The sequence below is a fragment of the Sturnira hondurensis genome, unplaced genomic scaffold, assembly GCF_014824575.4.
Source record: "Sturnira hondurensis isolate 20B ecotype Veracruz unplaced genomic scaffold, ASM1482457v3 Scaffold0021354, whole genome shotgun sequence".
Classification (NCBI taxonomy): Eukaryota; Metazoa; Chordata; class Mammalia; order Chiroptera; family Phyllostomidae; genus Sturnira; species Sturnira hondurensis.
The window spans coordinates 19,263,081-19,284,074 of record NW_028093985.1 but is presented as its reverse complement, the minus strand read 5'-3'; the positions used below and the strand labels follow the sequence as shown (position 1 = coordinate 19,284,074).

At 37.4% G+C, this 20,994-nt stretch overlaps 1 protein-coding gene across 1 annotated transcript in view; it reads right to left on the bottom strand.

The window, feature by feature from the left end:
• Positions 1-20,994, bottom strand: part of FAM81B (family with sequence similarity 81 member B) — a 63,715-nt gene that overhangs the window by 4,654 nt on the left and 38,067 nt on the right. Inside the window, exons 8-9 of the mRNA XM_037032407.1 lie at positions 14,445-14,574; positions 6,509-6,615 (exon numbers count right to left, since the gene is read on the bottom strand). Coding sequence (XP_036888302.1) covers positions 6,509-6,615; positions 14,445-14,574 — 237 coding nt within the window. The remainder of the gene's footprint in view (positions 1-6,508; positions 6,616-14,444; positions 14,575-20,994) is intronic.

The window sequence follows — 20,994 nt, the reverse complement described above, 5'->3', positions numbered from 1 at the left end:
AGCTGCTGGCCTCAAGATGATGCACCATACGAGTAGTGAATAATAGAGACTGAAGGGCTTTTAAATATGGAAGTGGGTGTTATTAAAAGGGTTGGAATCAATTATCAATTTGAAGGTCACTGTAGAGCGGCTGAGGGTTTGGGCAGAAGGAGGGGTCCAGGTCTGGAATGACTAAGAGGGAACTGAGAAGAGGCGGGATGAGAGGCGGGGCCTGGCAAGCGGTTTCTGTTTGTGTGTCCACATGTCACTTACTCGCGATGAGATGTCAGCTTCAAATTCCCTTTGAGAATGAGCAAAATATTAGATTGGTAGGAGCAATGCATATTGATATTGAAAATATTCAGATTATTTGCAGCTTGAAATAATAGTCATTTAACTATTTTTTTACTACAACTTACATGCAGATAATTTAGTTTGTGATATTTATTGTTGGAGATTGCTTACTACATGCTGGACATAAAATATTCCTCTTTGGCTCTCCTGAAAAAGTGTTTAGACTAATAATCAGAAAAGATAGGATGTGTGAGGCCATAATCATTTTCATTTAGCTCATGGGGCATCTAGTAATGGTATGGAGACACTTTGGGTTGTCACAACTGAGGAATGCTATATGCCGGCATGCTGCTGAACATCCTAAAATGTCCAGGGCAGCCCACAGCAAAAATTATCCAGCCAAAAGACTATTGTGCTGAGGCTGAGAAACCAGAATTTAGGTGCTGAAATCCAGAAATGGAAAAAGTTAATTTTCCATAAGTTATGTATAATTGTAGTAGTGTAGCTATGCTCTGATCATCATCTCCTTGAATTATATATTTTTATACAGAATGGGATATTTCACACTTAGAAGGCATACCATGAGTCAGGCAAGCACCTCCACACTGAAGGAGGTGAGGCTGGTTATTCCCTTTCTTAGTCTAATGATTTCCAAACATGTGTGCTTGTGGCTAACAGCTGTTGGATTTCAGACAGGTAAGCCCCCAACTGAAAGGTGGATGTAATTTTAGCCAACTCTTTTCTCTGCCTGGAACTCTTCTCAGAACGCACAATGACTCCTGCCTTAACTTCATGCATTTAGACTCAAGCACCGCCTTACCACCGAAATGTTTTGGTACTAGACTAAAACAAAACAAAACAAACAAGAAAACAACGACCCTTTTCCCCTACCCAACGCTCTCTGTGCCCGTACTCTGTTTTCCTCAGAAATGCTCATCGCACTTATTTGTGTGCTCTGTCCTTCCCCAGTCCCATGAGGGCAAGGATTTCACTGTGTTTTTGGCTGCGAACAATGCCTAAAACATAGAAAGTGCTCAATAAAGAGTTGCTAAATAAATGAATAAATGAGCCATATTTTCTCATTTGACACCTTTTATTCCAGCTATTCACCAGTAAGTCAGAGACTCGCCAAGCCATTGAGATACCTAAACTTTGACTTTCATCTTCCTTTCCCTGTTTCTGGTGGAAATATTAATTAATAGTGGTGCTTAAGGGGGCAGGAAATCCTCAGGTAATGAAGAGGTAGCTTCACAGTGGAGGAGCCAGCCTTCACCCTCACCTTTACTGTGTAAATAAATGAGAGCACTTCCTCTCAGCGGTGATGCAAAATTAAATCCCTCTAAAATCCAATGTGTCCAAGCAATATCCCTGCGAGGTCACATCAGTTATTGAAATTCTGAAATTAAAATAAAGCCATAAAGAGTGAATTATTACTTATGATCCTTTCATTACACAGTTTTGCCTGCAATTGGAGACTCACTTTCTGGTAGGCAGACTAGCCTACCAGAAGGCTAGTAGGAAGGCTTTATCGGAAGGCAGACTCTGTCTGTTGGTAGTTTATGAAGACAGGAAAACATTATTTAAATAGCATTCTCCTTGAAAGATAAAAAGGATAGAGTAAAAGTTTTTGTGAATCCTTTTTCTTTCCCTATACTTTTTTCCCAACATAATGGACATGATTTTACCGTGTAAAAATCACTGCTCTATTAATTGTAGAACTTATATTCAAATCTCAACAAAATGAATTATCTTCAATGTAGTCACATTTTAGTTCCCAAATCCTGTATTGCAATGGTTAAGTGGGTATTTCTATTAGATGTAGACAGATATAAAGAGGTAGATAGATTGATGGGTGGATGGATGGATAGATAGATTTTTCTTTCCCTTTTTTCAAAACAAAAGTAATATTTTAAAATTATGGTCAGAAGTCTCACTGGGATAATATTGGCTGGGTTTTTTTTTCCTGAATTTTTATACTGGTAGAGTCAGGTTAAAATATATTCCAAGGGCAATTATAAGGGGGGAAGTTACAAAAGAGTAAAAGAAAATGTGACTGGGATCTATAGACACAGCAGGGCTCGGGGCAGCGGGCTGTGCTGAGAGTGAGTGGTGAGGGTGGAGGGTAGGGTTGGAACAGACACCATGGAGACCACCCTGGTTGTGACACACACAAGTGAGGATAGAGCCAGCTTTCACGGGCCAGCTTTCAATCTAGTCTTGCATTCAACCACCTGTTCAATGAACTTTTCAAGAGGATATGAGAACTTTGAAGTTTTAGAAGCTGTAACTATTAATAGGCTTTCAAGAATTTAGGTAGCAGCTTTAACCAATGTGAACCTAAAAAGATTTAATGCCCTTTGATATTAACAATGAAGATATTTTCATTTTTGTAATAACATTTAAATATGTGGAGATTAAATCTAAAATTTTAATTTTCATGTCAGAAGCAACAATTAATTTCCAGAAACACTTTTTAGCTAAATTTATACTTACAGACCATAAAGTAATTTCTTATTAATGTTCTTTGATTTCTGATCAGTGACACTAATTAAAAAGTACTTCCGAATCTACCCTGATAGCAAGACCTGCTTCTTGGTCACTCCAAATTGTACTTGAACTTAAATGCCAACATCTTCATGGCCTCATGAAATTCTGGTTTCAAGCACATGTGATCTTTCATTTTTCTAAATTTTTGTGCATAATTAGTTTACTAATAAGGGGGATCATGAGGTGGAGGCATCATAGATTAACAAACATAGCTTGAAATGTGGAGTCACTCTCTAGCTGTGTGACTGTGCCAAGTACTTAATCTCCGTAATTCTAAGTTTCCTTCTCAGTAAAATGGATAAAGCCCACTCTGCAGAGTTGGGTGCATTTGCATATTTGGAGCACTTAGTGATTGGTAGGCATTTATAAATTATAATTTCTATTTCATTTATGCCTAATGATAACATTGTCTTCACTTTTACTTTCCTGTGTTTAGCGTGTTGCTTATTTATGCATTTTCTCCCCAACTGTATGTAGCTGTGATTGTCTTTGGGTAGTCTAGAACCACAACTTACATATTAGAGGTGCTCAAAATCCTTCCTCCCTCCCTCCCTCCATTCCTCCCTTCCTTCATTGACTTCTATTTGTGTCTAAATAAGGGGTGCTGAGGATGAATGAGACATGTTCTTGCCTGGATAGTCTGTAACTTTCCACTGTGTCAGCACTTTCAAAGTTGTACAGTAAAATTCAAGTCTATGCATTCGCTTCATTGACCAAATACTATTTCTTATAGATCACTATCAACTAGACAGCATCAGCAGTAGAAGCCATCTTGGGGAGTGACTGGTAGGCGCTGCCTCTGCCAAACCCATTCTCAAGGGCACCTGTGATGTCCAAAACTTGCCCTATAAGCACTGAGTTGTGGGCTGAGGCCATTACTTAACACTCAAACCCTCCTGGAAAAGGAGGCTCAGTGCGGGGGTTCACGTGACAAAGTCCTTTTTGTTAGGTCTCGTGGTCAGTACTAAAGCCCCAGGAACTCACTGGCAAACCCTTGAAAATACTGTGACATTTAAGTTACATATAAAATATATTTAGTTGGTCATTAAACTTGAATTTGTTAAAGTTTCTAAATGGGAAAATTGCTCAATTATACTTACCCTTTAATGTTATTAAAGTGCCTTTAATCCCTTTGATCAGAGACACTTGTTTCTTAAAAATAAAGAAAAACATCCTAAATCCATCTACTTGGATCTGACAAGTGCCTGGATTGGGGGGCAGGGTCCCAGAAATCCCTCTCTGCTTTACTTTCTCTTTGAGGAGAATAGATAGATTTGCAATACATATCTCAGTCAAATCTAATATCCATGGGGTAAAGGAATCCTATCAATTGATTAAAACTGATGAAAATCATGACAAAATTTAATGAATGATGATAACAAGCAAGTCACAGAAAATTCAAATGCTAAAAGGAACACAAATGAAAGAAGGAGATGCTATTTTTTCATTCTTTAATTGACAAATATTAAAAAGAGATAAATTCCAGAGTTGGTAAGAATGTTGAGAAAGATTTCTCACACACTGCTGGTGGAAGTGTAAATTACTACACTTTTAGAAAGAAATTTATAAAAATATGTAAACTTTTTGACCTAGGAATCTTGCCTGTAGAAATAAAAGCACCTATATCTAAGGCTATCTAAGGATATACACACAATAATATTTTGTTTGTGTATGGTAGCCACAAACCAAAAAGAAATTATCAATAAGATAAATGATTGGATTAATTATGGCATATCTGTAAGTTAAAATATTATGCAACTATGAAAAATAACTACTCATCTAGAGAGATATTGAAGATGTACTCGAAAGAAGCAAATTACTGAGTAATGTGTAGAGAATTAATTTTTTTAAAACCATGCTTTCACAATGAGTGATTTATATATCTATATGTAATATACATGGTATATAAATATGTGCACATATGTAAATATATATGCACACACACAAAACATCATCTTTCTGTCATATATTTACATTAACAAGGAGGCAGGCACAGAGGGACATGTGCCCAGCTGTTACCATTGGTGACATCAGGATGCTGAGGTAGGGACCTCTTTTCTCATCTCTGTTTTATCTTGTTTGTTACAGTGAATACCTATTACTTTTTTTATTTTGAAATGATGGAGAACATTTAAATAAGAAAGAGTCATGTAATTCATTGATTTACTAGATATCATGAATATTTGCCTGGGGAAAAATCTGGTTTATAAGGTCACTGTAGCATACTGTAAGACTAATGAAATATTAAAACCTCATTATTTTTGGTGAGAAAGAGATTCAAGTCTATACTATTACAGAAGTGTCGACATTCAGATTTAACTACTGAGATTATTTGTCTATAAGCCAGTTTCCCCCAGGACTAAAGTTAGAAACAGTACACAGCATCACCGGTGAAGCAGTCAGTCCTGGGTCTTCAACGCCTCCTCTCTCCCTCTTGCCTGTTTGTTAATACACTTTGTCTCTTGCCTGTCTTCCATTGCAAAGTACAAGTCCCATTTCTCGCCCAGTAAAATCAAGTCTTACACTGTACTTCTAGAAACAGCTTACTTTCCTACTTCTTCTCTGGATATTTCTCTTTATTTTAATTCCAAGCTAAAGGGATTAGGCAAAGTACCACACAGATACTTACTGAGCATTCTCATTGTGCTAGATTTGAAGAACCTAATATGCTTTTGAAGAATATCATAAAGTGGGCGCTTTCTCTTTACTCATGACATCTAGTTCTCTGAGCTTCAGTTATGAGTATGTTTTCCATCAACTCCTAGGACACATTTCCCATTTCCCAATTGAACATCTCTGAAATTAGGAGGTATATTAAAACGATGGGGTGCTATGCTTTAATAGTCATTTTCATGTCATGGAGGTACAAAACTATATGGTACATCTTACAGTCAATGGCACTTAGACTTCTTGAAATATGGTAGGGATGGGAGAAAATGGAGAAAGCAGAGAGTTACTATAATACTAGGTTTGACCAAGGCATTACATCCAAGTCATGTGGGACAGAGAGCATGAAGAACAAGGGTAGAAGGGGCCGTAAGGTAGTATCATTCAAGTGTCTAGAATCTTCTTTTGCCTGCACTGGAATCCCAGGGAATGTGGCCATTTAAGCAAGCAAGGAGGATTTGAGGAGAAGGAGGCCAGTGATTTGACTATTTGTGGAGTCTTGTCTCCTTTACTGCCTTCTTCATTTCATGGGGAAAACTCAGTGAAGATGGGGTAGACACCAGCTTCAAAAGGGGAAATGTGAAGGACCGACTAGAGGATCTTAAAAAGAAAATCTTAAAAAATCTCTTTGACAAAGTTTTTGTAATCAAAGTTGTCTTAAAAATTACTTGATAATCTTGTGCAATTGATGTACATCCATTAGTGCTTTTTATTAAGGCATCTTAATACACAACCACTGATAAGTTAAAAATTCCTCTATAGAAAGGGTCTGAGTGAGTATATCAATTCAGTTGAGATGCAATGCAAAGAGAATGATAACATTAATATTCATGTTTCCTTTTTTATTATGGATATTACATAAGCTACTTTATTGTAGAATACTCTCTACACTACTTTTGTTGCTGTCCTTGACCAGGTATATATTCCTAGGATAGGTTTTTCATTTAATCTGCCAATGATTTCATTAGGCTAAACCCTTAGGAATGCATTTAACAGAATTGAAAATCTTCCGTTCACTTACTTGAACTCCAAAAGGTTCATTTCATGGTGATAATCCCCCTGGACCATCTTTAAATTTGAGATTTGTTCAGAACTGGAAGCCTCTATCTTTCCTAAGAGCTGTATTACCTAATGAAAGTAGAAAAAGGAACTGTGTGTGTGTGTGAACAGAAGCACTAGCCGTTACATTAATTATACTTTATTCCTAAAGGAGCTGGGAAGCAGACTTGAGTCTAAAACATGTTTTCATTTGAAAATGATTTTTTTCTAAAGGAGTGATTCAGTAGTTGTAGAAGTCTCCTCATGGAAAGAATAGTAGAGGAGTATTTGATTCTACTGTCTGTAATACTCTTTTGATAATAGGCTACCTAATGATTCCACAAAAACACACTATTGACATTAGTTTGCTTATCAATTTGTTAATTGGATTATTTCCTTCCTTCCTCTTTTCCCAGTTCCAGTGTAAACCCTATATTCTCTATCAGCACTACAACCTCAGTGCTCCTTAGATGGCCAGTGGTAAATATTCACCAAATACTCATTGAATCAGTGTTTAAACATTCAGTTAGGGTCTGAGAAGAACACACGAGTGGCCTAAGATGAGGCCTCAGGAATTTCTAGGTAGGATTCTGACATGAGCACAAGTGAGACTAAGTGCATGACTTGGGGGCATAAAGACAGGAAAAACCACATTCCAGGGGCTAAGAGTGCCACCTACAATGCCAGAAACACTGAGGACAGTCCTTTAGGTAAAAGGACTGGACTGGAAAAACAGGGGCAGAGTTGCAGCACACAGTAGTGCCTAAATGAATCACTGTTGAGGGGAATGAAACTATGTGACTGACTTCGGCTGAACAGATTTCAGCTCCTAAACAGGTGGTCATGTGGAAGAGAGTGGGCACTTAGTAAAGTCAGAGTTCTCCTAGGAAAGAAAGAGGGGAATAATGGAAGGGTTTGAATAGATAAATATTGGGTGAGCAACCAATAACACATGAATGACTATTTATGGGAGATACATTTAAAACAGGCTACTGATAGGAGGCACACTTAAAGACAGGATTGTTTTAATAGTAAAATAATAAGCAAATACATGCCTGGTAAAAGCAAAGAAAAAAAAGCAGGCCGAGCAGTATTGTTAGATAAAATATTTTTCAAAGCTGATAAATATGTTAAACCAACACAGATGGTGATTTCTATAGATTAAAAGTGCAAGCCACAGTGAAAAATAGAGTTTTGAACCTGTATTTACCTTCTATATAGAACTAAAAAGAAACAGCTAAAGAATGACTGGAATAAACTAACAGAAATGATATACTACTGGTTTTAAATGGCTTTTCTTGATTCTTTACTGGTCAAATAAGTAACAAATGAATAAAAATTAGAAAGACATGAAAACATAAAGTTTATTTAACAGATTTGTATACCAATCTAACTTGCGAACAGCAAACATTGATTCTTCCCAGCACCCACTGAGCATTTGCAGTAACCACACACACGTGACTGAAGAAACTCCCAAGCTATTTCAAAAGCAGAAACAGCGCAGACCATAACTCTAATTGTATTGCACTAAAACTAGAAATTAATAAGAAAAGCATAAAGCAAAAATATAATCATTCGCATAATTCTATCATTTAATTCCTGTGTTTCATGTGAAAACGTGCCTCTCAGATCACCTGCTACAGACCAAGGGCCTGGACTGCCTGAGCCTGAAACTCATCCCTTGTGTCAAGGCCACGCTTCCCCCTGGCTGCTCCCAGCCAGGGCCTGAGCAGTGCCCCTCTGACGAGTGACTATGGCTCAAGGACTCTGAGGAGGCTTTGTTAGCGTGGGGTGGCAGGCTAAGACCTTCTATCCGACTCTTTTCACAGAAATCAGACCTGTATTGCAGTCTGAGGGCCTCTCTGTCTCCTTCAGCTCCCTCCCCATTTTTCTTCAGTGTCTTTTCTCTCAATAAATCCCTCGCACATCTAATTTTTTAATGGCATTTTCTTCTCACAGTACTAACACAAGTGTCAAAGAATAAATCAAATCTGCAATTGTAATTTACTTAGGAATAATGAGAACATTACATATCAAAAAGATACAGTAGATGTATAGAGGTAGATTGATGGCATGAAATGTTTCCATGATTATACAAGGTAGAATGGAGCTATCTGAACTAATTATTTATTTCATAAAATTAAAAAGAATAATAAACTTAACCAAAGGAAAGCAGGATAAAGAAACAGATTGCGGAAGGCAGACTGGCTCACAGAAACATCCATGCCCTCCTCTGTGGCACCTGCACATGTGTTGTTAGATGGCCACAAGGGTTTGCAGCTGTAATTAAGGTTACAGACCCTAAAATGGGGAAATTACAGTATTTTACTTAAGTGGCCCAATCTAATCACAGGAGCCCCTTAAAGCAGGGAACCAGCTGTAGCTGGAGTCAGAGAGATTAGAGATATGAGATGAACTTGATTTGTCGTTGCTGGAGAGAAGTCCCACGGAAAATGCAAGAAGGAAGACAGGTAGCTGGAGATCAGTCCCCAACTGACAGCCAGCACGGACCCCAACCCCACAACTTTAGGAGACTGAATTTGGCCAAAAGCTTATGAATGAGCCTAGAAAAGGATTCATCCCAGCCCCTCCCCCAAAGGAACACAGCAGTTTCAGCCTGAGAAATCCTCAGCAGAGGATCCAGTCCAGCCCTCCTGGAGTTCTGACCTACAAAACCCGAGATAATATACATGTTTTGTTATAAACCACTATGTAGGAGGTGATTTGTTATGGAAGCAATATAAGACTAATATACAATATTAAAAAATTAAGAAACAGAAGAAAATATGAGATTACTGTGCAAACTCAAGGGGTATTTTTTTTGAAAAGGTAATAAGCAAAGTTTGTCCTGCTTTAAATGTGAAGAGAAAATGGAAACATTAAAATTAGGGATAAGAAAAGATGGATATCTATGATTCAAATAACATAACAGAAACATTCACAAAGCTGGAATTATAGATGAAATGGAAACTTAATAATTATGAGACTTTAATTCACCTTTCTCAGCCCAAGACAGAAAAAGGAGACCAAAAAATAAGGATAAGAAAACCTCACCAATAAGCTACTTTTTATAGATTTCCACTGAACTTCATACCCTAGAAATACTGAATATGCATTCTTTTAGAAAACACAGAATTTTACCATCCAGCCACAAAAGATTCTCAAAAGTGTTCTAAAAACTAATGCCAGCATATACAACAAGTTTTATATACAGTGAAATAAAAGTAAAGATGAATAGTAATATAAAAAAGCATAAAATTCTTAACTCAGGGAAAAGACCAATATAATGACTCCTCTTATAGATAAAAAACATGACCTGCAATTGCAAAACTCCTAGGAAACGATAGTGAACACACTGTATATCAAACTCCAGGGGATATAGGAATAAATGAATATTCAGGGAAAATTCACAGTCATAAATGATTATATTATTATAAAATAAAGAACACAATATGGTGCAAAAAGAAAATGAACAGCAATATAAACTGCAGGAAAGGAAAAAATTAATAAAGACAAAAGCTGAAATTTGTGGAATGGAAACCAGAATGAAAGCAAACTAAAAAATACATTAAAAGACTGGCTCATTGGAGAACAATCAATATAATTGTTAAGGGACAACTAGCCTATCTAATCAAGAAAAAAGAAAAGCACAAGATAAATTATAAAATGGCAAGGGGAAAAGATAAAAGCAGAGGGGATTAAAACAATCCTAAAATTACTTTGTATAACTTCATGCCAATACATTTCAAAATCTAGGTGAGTTAAATATTTTCTTTTTCAAGAAAAAATAATTTACTTACTAAAGCTGACCCTTAAGAGATACAATGAGTCTAATTTTAGAAAAAAAAAATTGAACAAAGATATCAAAGAATGCCCTTTTTTTTCTACCAGAGCATCAGGTCCAGGTGTTTCAGGGACAAAGCTACCAAATCCTTAAAGATAGAAAAATTATAATGCTTTTTAAATAGTTTCAGAGCATACAAAAAGAAGACAAACTTCAAAATTATTTTTAAGTCAGTGCAACATTAATTCCAAAAATCTGAAAATGTTGAACAAAAACCCTAGAGACTAATTTCATTTATATGTATTGATCAACATTTTTTAAGTAAAAAATTAGCAAACAGTATCTGTCCTACTGTTTGCTAATAAACAGTAGAATAAAAAATATAATCAAGTGCAGTTTATTTTGTAAAAAGCAAGGATGGTTTAATAATAGAAAATATATAAATGTAAATAATTATTCTAGTAAAATTGAGGAGAAAAGTAGTATGACTATCTTCACAAATGCTGAAAAGTCATTTGACAAAATTCAAACAAGTTTTGATATTTTTAAAAACCTCAATAAAATAGGAAAATTTGTGGGTTAAACATGTTTATTTAGGAAACTTCCACATCATAAGGGAAACTAGTGGGGGCATTTCTTTCTTTTTTTTTTTTTTGATGAAGTAAATTTTTTAAAGATTTTATTTATTTATTTTTAGAGAGAGAGGGAAAGAAACACCAATGTGTGGTTGCCTCTTACACAGCCCCTATTGGAGACCCAGCCCACAACCCTGGCATGGCCCCAACAGGGAACCGAACCATGGACCATTTGGTTCGCAGCCCGGCTCCCAACCCTCTGAGCCACAGCACCCAGGGCCGGTAGGTACATTTCTGTTAAAATCAGGAACAAAGCAGCATGCCCACCATCCCTGTTCTACTATGAAAATTACTCTGGAGCTTCTAATAAAAGTGGTTAGGAAAGCAGGAAAAATAATTTGTATGAAAACAGAAAAAGATGAGGTAAAATGACTTAAAAGTGAAATGATTGTGTGCCTACAAAACACAAAACAAACAACTGAAAAATTACTATTGTCAAGAAAAGAATTTACTTAGTGGAGTATAAATTAATATAGCCTTCATAATATTCAACAGCCAGTCAGAAGATACATAAAATACCCATTATAATAAACTAAAGAAATAAACAAAATCTTGAAATACATTTAAGAAAAAATGATGCCAAACTATACAAGGAAAATCTGAAACCCCTCTTAAAGAACATAGAAGCAAACCTTGGATAAGTGGGAAATACTCTGCTTGTAGGTAGAACATTTACCATTATGACTATGTCAAGGCTAAAATTATAAATTAAATATGATTTCAGTAAAAATTAAGAGCAGAGTTTATTTGTTGATTTTTTGCTGGAACTAGGTGGATTTCAAAATCATATATGGAAACAATTAGCACCAGGAAAAAAGAAAGTGATGGGAGGGACTAGCCCTACCAGATATCAAAAATATTATAAGGTTTCAATGAAATAGTAAGTAAGATACATCCTATACCAGGAGAAACTGCGAATGGACCAAGTATTGAAATATAACTAATTGTGCACTGAAAATGCCAGAAGAAAATGTGAGCACTTCTTTCACATCTTTGTGTGCAAAAGCTCTTTCTAACTGTGAGTTAAAATTCCAGAAGCCACAATAAAAGAGACTGATAAATTCAGCTACAAATAGGGAACATATGCATGTCAAAGACAAATGACAAACTGGGAAAATGTATTTTCGGCTCATATCATGAAGGGCTCCTGGAAATTGAGAAGGAAAAGAAAAATAGGCCCATAGGGGAATGGATAAAAGACATGAACAGACTGCTCACTGCAAAGGATGAAAAAAAAACAAACTAAATAGTTCTTAAATATATGCAAAGATGCTCAACCCCACTCATAATAAGAAAGGCTAATTAAAACATAGAGATGTTGTCTTTTTGCTGTAAGAATAGCAAAACTGAACAGTCTACAACACTTACTGGTGAGGCAATGAGGATATAGGACATCTCACTTACTGCTGGTGGGTGTGCGATATGTAAAAGTCCTACAGAGGACAAGATCTTTCAAAATAACAGACACAGGCACCTTGGACCCAGCAATCCCACTTCGGATATTTATCCTGCTTATACACAAAACTGCCGTAAGTGCAAGGTTATACATTGCAGCACTGTTTGAAAGGCCAAAACACTGAAAAGAAGCAAATGTCCATCATGAGAAACTGTGTTAAATGAACTGTTATATACAGAGGAAGAGTGTGCAGTTGTTTATAAAAAGAATGAAGAAGATCTCCTTGTCATGATATGGTGGCTCTCCAGGACATATTTGTTCAGATAAAAAGAAGAGAGAGATGCATTGTAATATACATATATAATACACTATCTCTTGAGTAATAAAGGGGGAAATAATATCTATTTGCATTGGCTTGTATCCGCATGAAGGATACTTAGAGGATCCACACACACTGGCTGAAATGATGACCTATGAAAGAATGTGTTGACTGGTAACGGGGTAGGAGTAAAAATCCTCAGGGTATATGATCTGATTTTTGGACCATATGTAAGCATCACCTGTTTTTAAAAAACTAGGCACAGAGAGAAACAACAGTCCAATGTCACTTCACTTTTGAACTTAGATACAGAATTAAATAGTCTACCAATGACTAAATAGATTTTATTACAGAAATGCAAGAATGTTTTTCAGTATTGGGAAATATGTTAGTATAGCACATGAGAAGGCCAAAGAAGTAAACAAACTGAAACAAAAAACACCCAATATGGTGACTTAAACATTCACTGATGTCTACAAAACATTTGATAAAATTAAATGTTCAGTCTTAATAAAAACGAAGTAGAAATTGATGTCTAAAAGACATTTGATAAAATTAAATGTTCAGTCTTAATAAAAACTAAGTAGGAATTGATTGATGTCTAAAAGACATTTGATAAAATTAAATGTTCAGTCCTAATGAAAACTAAGTAGGAATCGATGGATACTTTCTTAACATGGTTAAAAATATGCCAAATTAACAACAGACAACAAAGCATTTCCAGTATAATCCGGAAATGGATAGAGTTGCCTTCTATGATTTTTATTTAACAATGTCTTGGGAGTTATGGTCAAGGCCTTAAAAAAAGTAATGAGGTTATTAAATCAGAAAACCAGAGATAAAACTGTCATAATTTGTTGTTAACACAATTGAGCACCTTGAAAAACTAAGATAATCAACACGAAACTATTAGGACTAAGGTGGGCGCACTGTGGGGTGGGCCAGCAGAGCCTCGTGGGGCTGCAGTAACCTGTGACATAGCCATCATGCTGCCCCCTGCGAACCTTCTTCTCTTGTTAAACTGGCTTCCCGAAACAAATCCTCAAACGCCCAACTTTCACTTTCCCCAATTCCCAAAGAATTTCCACTTTATTCTCCTCAAATGACTTCTGAAGAGATGTGCTAAGTTCACATAAGGCGTGACAAAGTGGGGCACAGAGAACTTGGCATTGGCCCTTTTAGTCAGAACACCAACTGGTTGAGAAAGGGGAGAGACAGTTCAGTCAGGGAAGAGCAGGAAGGTGGAGTCCCTGCGATACTGGAGCGAGTGGGGCCCTTCCCGCAGGTAGGTCAGTATCGCTGGGTATAGAGGGTGAGCTAAGACGTAAGCAGGGGCCAGTGTCGTCATGGCCTTCAACATCCAGGACAACGGCCTTGTGCAGTATTTTGTAAGAGACATAACCCATTGCAGGGATGTAACACGATCAATTCACATTATGTTGGAACTTTAGCAATAATAGCTACCCTTGAGAAATCCTTTTGCTAATAATTGATGGTTCTATAGTGTTTGAGGGGAACCCAGAGAGGAAGGAAGCAATGGCAATAGTGAAATCAAGTGGCATACTCGATTGGGTGGGTGCATTGGAACATAGGAGGCACTCATTAAATATTTGTTGATTGAACTGACAGTATCCATGGCACTTATGCATGCGCTGTCCTATTTGAGTCCTTTGGAAGAAAAGAGTTCTCTTGAATAGTTAATTACCACTTGACTGGGCATATTGATAAGCTATAATGATCTTCAGGCAGTAAAACATAATATGAGTTCCATCAATTTTCAGTTACCTTCAAATCCAAGTTCCTAGAAATAGCTTGCAGGGAAGACACGAGCTCTTGAATTGTTTTTTCAATTTGTCGGTACTCGTGCCTGATGAAATGAAGGTCTCCAGAAAGCTTCACGATGCTGGAATCACATCTAGTGGCAAGACGGAAATTGGTTGTGAGATCAGCGGGCTCAAAACATTTTAAATACTATGGTAGGCTCTGTGCATTCATCTGATGGCAACAGTTCTGGAGTTCTTTGAATAATGAGTTGGTAGTTGTAAGAGCATATACAGGACTCTCCTTCGTTTTCCTCCTCTTGCTGGGAGAAACACCAGGTTGGATAACAATACTCAGGCCCAAACCAGAGAACTGAGTTGGACTAGGTGAGAACATTGGGGGAAACTGGGAGGAAATTTTAGATTTTCAGCCTAATACACTAACTCAGTCATAGGAGTTCTAACTTGTTTTTGATATTTGAGAATATTCCCTGCTGCCTACTGTTAGGTAAGATCGAAAATTTTTCCTTGTCTATATCATATTCTGGATCCCCTTTCTTCCCATTAACTTCTTCCCTTGGCTCCCAGATTCTCCATTCTCCTTTGGCTAGTAAAGTGCCCAGGCCCGCCTAGATCTTCCAACCCATTCTCAAAACAAAATTTCCCTTCTTTTAACCCCAGCCAAGGCTTCTGCTTCTTGAGTGGTCTCCATCAAATATTGCCGGTATTAGGGCAATAATTCACACTAACATGTGAATGAAGCTTTGGCCCATAAAGTTGCATTTGGTTATTTTAAGGAAGGAACTCTAGTGAAACAGGCTTAGAGCTGAAGATTAACTATCTTCCCAGGATGTCTGGGAACCCACCCCACTGCCACCATTCATGGCCTCTTCTGGGACAGACCAGGCTGTGTACTGTACTGACCATCAGTCTGGGCTGCATTTTGTGTACAAGTTACCGGAGATCGCTTCGAAGTTTGCCATTTGATGAAGTAACTGTTTTCACTGTCATCACATAACATGTATCAGGAACCGTGTATTCATGTTATCATGCTAAGTGCTATAAATAGTTTGTTTTATGACTGTTAACATGTTTTAGAATCCAGAAATAAATTCTATTTTTAAAATATTTTTGGTGCCAATGTTGAGTCAAAGGTAAGATGGTAATTTTGTCTGAGCAGGCCCTTGAGGCGATACCAGGGGACTGTGGTGAGGGGTTGAGGGGGCTGCTGGGAAAAAAAAAGGAAATAATCTAATCCAAAATTGTACCTGGATGCTATGCACCCTATTCATGGACAAAAACCATTTCACACATTTGTATGTATAAAACATTACTGTCAGAAAACCTCTATTGTGTTTTAGTTAGAATATTCTAACATGGGTCTACATTAAGATCCCCAAGGACCACACAGCAGCGGTTGCTGCTGCCACTTCCTGACACCTTCCCCCAGCACCCACCTTGAGCCCTACCCTCTGGGACAGCCGGTCTGTGCATTGTGCTCTGGTGGTTAGGCATTTGGTCTCTGGTGTCAGATAGACCAGGCTTTGAAATTGGCTTCTGCTGCTCCCTAGGTTTGTGATCCAGGACAAGTTTTAGCAGCCTCTATGAGAGGATAATGATGCCAAAGTGACTGCATAGAAATGTGCAACTTATTTGTCCACCGGGTAACTGTGGCAGTTGTCAGACACGGGCAGTGATGTGAGTAGTGTCTCCCAAAGCGCTGTGAGCTCAACCTTCCAACCTCACTAGCCGCCTGAATAATGTTGCTTCACAGGGTTATTTGAGGATGAAAGGAGGCAATGAATGCAAAGCATTTAGTCAGCACCTGGCACAGAGAAAGCGCCTATGCAAAGTCAGCACTTATTATTTATTTATTCAACTTGGGAGTTGCTGGCCTACTCATTTTCACCTCCTCACCAACCCAGCCTCCTCATCCTGCATGCTGGAGTCAGGGATTCACGGTTTCTCAAAGCCTGCACCCTAGATTTCAAAAAGAAGCTACTCCTTCTCTCCTTCTGTGTAGTGATTTTATTGTTTCTTTTAAATTAACACATGTTCATTATAAAAATTTTGTATAATACAAAATTAAAAAAAGCACAGAGGAGAGTTAAGTTCATCCCTGGAGGGGACCGTTTGTTTTAGTCTGGCAAATGTGACTCAGCTCTGTATGGAAAACCTACAGAAGCGAAGTGGTCATCAGGAGCCAGACCTTCAAACCGAATTTTTCTGTGGGAATCAGGCCTAGAAAATGCATAGACTGTTATGGCTTGCTCTTGCTCCATACTCCATCACCCTGGTCTAAAACAATAAATGTGTATTGTCTGTCTTCAAGGTAATTTCCAAAGCCTGTGTGAATTTTCCCAAGGACGGAGCTAATCAGCTTGTTGCCATTCCATATGTTATTTTCATTTCCTTGATCATAACTAAAATGTAGACAATAATATTCTATATAATAGATAAGAAATCTTTCTCTGATATAAGACCCAAGGAAAACAATAAAAGCCTGTCTAGGCAAGGGTAAAGGCACTCTCTCCTTGACAGAGTGGCTGTACCGTCTCCCTTTGTCCACAGGATTGTTGTTGCCTGTGCATTCGTTCCCGTCTTCAGTCACAACAGGCGGACTCTGCTGGCCGGAGTCTGCCATGCATCCCAAGTCCCATTTTTCAGAAATAATCGTTAATATTTGATTATTATTCCATTTATATATACACACAGACATACACACACACATACATGCGTATATGTGTACATATATGTATATATATACACAGACACAGAAGTTAGAAATATTATAAAATAATTTTAGAATATTTGTATTGTTATACATGTCAATTTTAGTTTAAAATGTAATATTGAATTTTAATTTCATTTAAGCTAGGAAAGGTACCTGTAGTGAAAAATGAAAAAAATTGCCGAACTTAAGATTTTATATATATTACATATATATAAATATATTTCTTTACTACATATATTTGTTTCTAAACAATAGATATATTTGCTTCTAAAAAATGTGATAAAAAGCTATCACAGATTGGAATTAGACTTTTTACACCTACCATTTCAACTTTAGACATTATTTATTGACCATATGCTAAAAACTGAGAAAATAAGTTTATATGCTTGTTTTTGCAAAAAGCTTTTGTTCATATGCTGCTATTTTGAAAATGTCATGTTATATGACATTTACACTGTGTTCCGTAAGTAGAGTTCCCACGGTTACTTAGTCTTCATTCTCCAGTCTGATTCGTGTTCACTGACAGTTCTTTTAAACCACGATTTTCTTCCTGATAACCTTATTCCGATGTATTCCTTGGTTGGGCAGGTTTTGCCACCCAGACTGCAAACGAAGGCCTTGAGAATCTTGGAACCTTAAAGCTCTTGAGTGCTTGAACATGAATGGCTGTCAGCCCTCTGATACTTGAAAGGTAACTCGGTTAAGATAACAGCACTGGGTCACTTTTTCTTTTGTTCAGAACGTGACAGGTGGAGCTCCCTCCTTTTCTGGCACTGGCGAAGGTAGAGAAATCTGATGTGACTATATTTTTTCCTTGTTTTATGTGATCCGTTTTGTCTATGCAAATGCTTAATGATTTTTTATTTTTTTCTTGGTGGTCAGTAACTTCAATGAGAATATCTCAGTTTCATTGTTTTTATTTAATTTTTCTCGGGTTGCAGTTTTTTGTCAGTGGTAGTGTTGTTTTGAGCTATAAATTCAAATCTCTTCTCTTATAATCTTGAGTATTTTCCTCTTGAAGAATTTTTTCTGCTACTTTTAGAGCTCCTACTATTAGGTCTATGTTGAATGAGTTTTACTTGTGTGTCATATACATTATTTCTCTATAAGCATTTTTATATTGAAAAGTATTTTCATTTTATTTTGTATGGTGTCCTCATAATTTTAAAAAATAGCTCTATTACCTTTAGTTGTATTTATTCTATTTGGGAAGCTTCTAGAGTATTCATAGGTTTAATCTATGTAATATTTTAATTTTTTTCTTATACCTTATCCCTGAGCAATTCATTTACCTATTTCCTTTTGTTGTCTGATACTCTCTTTTTGGGTGAAAGCCTTTCATCTCATATATTTTTTAAAGATTTTGTTTATTTATTTTTATAGAGAAGCGAAAGGAGGGAGAAAGAGGGAGAGCAACATCAGTGTGTGGTTGCCTCTCATGTGTTCCCTACTGGGGACCTGGCCTGCAACCCAGGCATGTGACCTGACTGGGAATCAACCCTTTGGTTCCCAGGCCCCTGCTCAAACCACTGAGCCACACTAGCCAGGGCTTACCTCATACTTCTACCAAAGTAAAATATGCCTATAATTTAAAAGTCAACAATAACTGAAAGGCTAATAATAATAGTGGATCCTGGCTCTGCCTCTCAGTTCTTCTCCCTAGAGGCAAGTGCCCACCCTCACACATAGTTTCAGAGGTTCCTGGTGTAGTCGACTCATAAGCCTGGTGAGAATATTGTGGTATTAAGTGCAGTCATTTTCAACTTATCTCACAGTTTTAAAATTGGTTTTACTATGTCAGGAAGTCAATTTCCACATGTCCGTCTGTCTTCTAGGTTCCAAGATTTCTGTGCTGATATCTCTGGTCTTTGTGGGTTGGTGTTTTAAAGAGAAAATCTAACTATAAATTTGGTGGGGCTTTTGGGAGAAACAAAATTACATGTAACTGTTCTATCTGCAGTTATGCAGATATAACTGCATAATTTTTTATGTTTCTCTTGCTCTTAATTTCTTTGAACCAGGAGAACCTTTGATTTGAACTCCTCTTTTGTTTTTCTGGGTAATTCTTCTCATAAGGTATATTCATCAGCCTTGCATTTTTATCAGTCTATATCTATCTACCTATATATCTATCTATCATATATCATCTATCCATCCATCCATAGATGAGGGTGGTGGTGATTTTTACACACGGGCTAGATTCTTCCTAACTACCACGCTTACTTTTTTGAATGATTCTGGCTATCTGCAGATTAGTGAGTATGTGCCTGGTAGAGCCTAATCAGGTGTGTCTCAGTCAAAATTTATAATTTTCTTAGGTGGGTGGTGGTGGAGCACACCTTGCCATTTTCCCCTCAAAAACCAGATTGTGTATCTCACAGCAAGTCACTCTCTGTTGTGACACTATCACCTCCTCTCTTTCCTCACCCTGTTGCACTTCAGCCAGTTTCTCTCACGTGTGAATTGACAAGGTGGGGGGTGTCTTGGATGATGAATAACACGCTTGCGTCTTCAGCTCCCTCCCCAGCTTTCTGTGTTGCTGACTCGAATCTCTAAAGGGTCTCTTATCTCTCCTGTGATTGAATCAAGCCCCAAGGTAGCAGTGCTCTATTCAGATTATTTGGCCTATACTTTTCAGGATTAGGACTCTTGCTTTGAAGGAAATCATTATGTTTAATATCACAGCATTTGGTAAGTGTGCTCTGCATGGGGTCATCGGTTGTGGCACATCCATATTATATTAAATATATATTATGTTTGTCTTCCTTTTACTTGTAACTGGCATTGAGACATCTCAAGTGAGAAGAGGGGAGTAAAAGTATCTTTATTATCTTTAACCAAAAGTCCTCGTTCTTTACCTTTTAAAAATTGATAATATTCACAATATCATTATTGTTTCTTCAAAGGGGGCAACTTTTGCTTTTAATCACACATCAACACAATTTGCCAGTTTTTCATATGCAGGTCTGTCTTGGGGTCCCAAATAGCCAAAGGTGGCTAGAGGGTTGGCCTCCTGTGGCTGCTGCCACAGAGTGTGAGTCAGGGGCAGCCCTCCAGGTACTCTGTACATGCTCGCCTTCTCCTTTCGCAGTGAGACTAATCTGCCGAACAGAGAGGGGGTCAGAAGCAGGCCAGACGACTCAGAGCTCCTCAGCTCATTGGAAGTACTTGCTTTTAAACTGCCACTATTTGGGGGTGGAAAATGTGGTGTGAAATTCAGAGCACATTATAGTTATCAAATATTGAGTTTGATTTATGAAGAATTTTGTTAAAATAACTTAATTTTACTTATGCCAAAATGATCATTGAAATGAAGGTCAATATATGTGGAAAGAAATAGTAATTAATCTGCTTTAGCCTATCAGTCAATTGCTTGGAAGAAATACAGAAAATAGGAAAGATGAATTTAAATCTTATGGCTCACAGACAGATTATGGTGCAAGTTACCAAATAGACTGAAGAAATTTTCATAAAAGGAAGACATTTCAAGGAAAAATAAGACCTTGTCTTCATACCACTGCTTACGATTGAAGGGGAAGGTACGTAAGCAATTGGAGAGGAAGGTGAAAGAATAGGAGGCACTGGAGTTTCACTTTTCCTCAGACACACAAAATAAACAGCTACATGTGGATCAACGCCCTCTGGAGAAAAACATGGTAACTCTTATACATGAGGCAAAGAAAATACCCGTATCAAAGTGGGTATAATGCCATACAATCCATCCCTGGCACAGTGCTTGGCAACTGGGAGGGAAACCCCAAGTCCCAACTTCTTCCTGAGGAGTGCAAGGTTTGAACCCACATCAAACACTCAAATTTTCTCAGCTTCTGCTGGGAAGGCT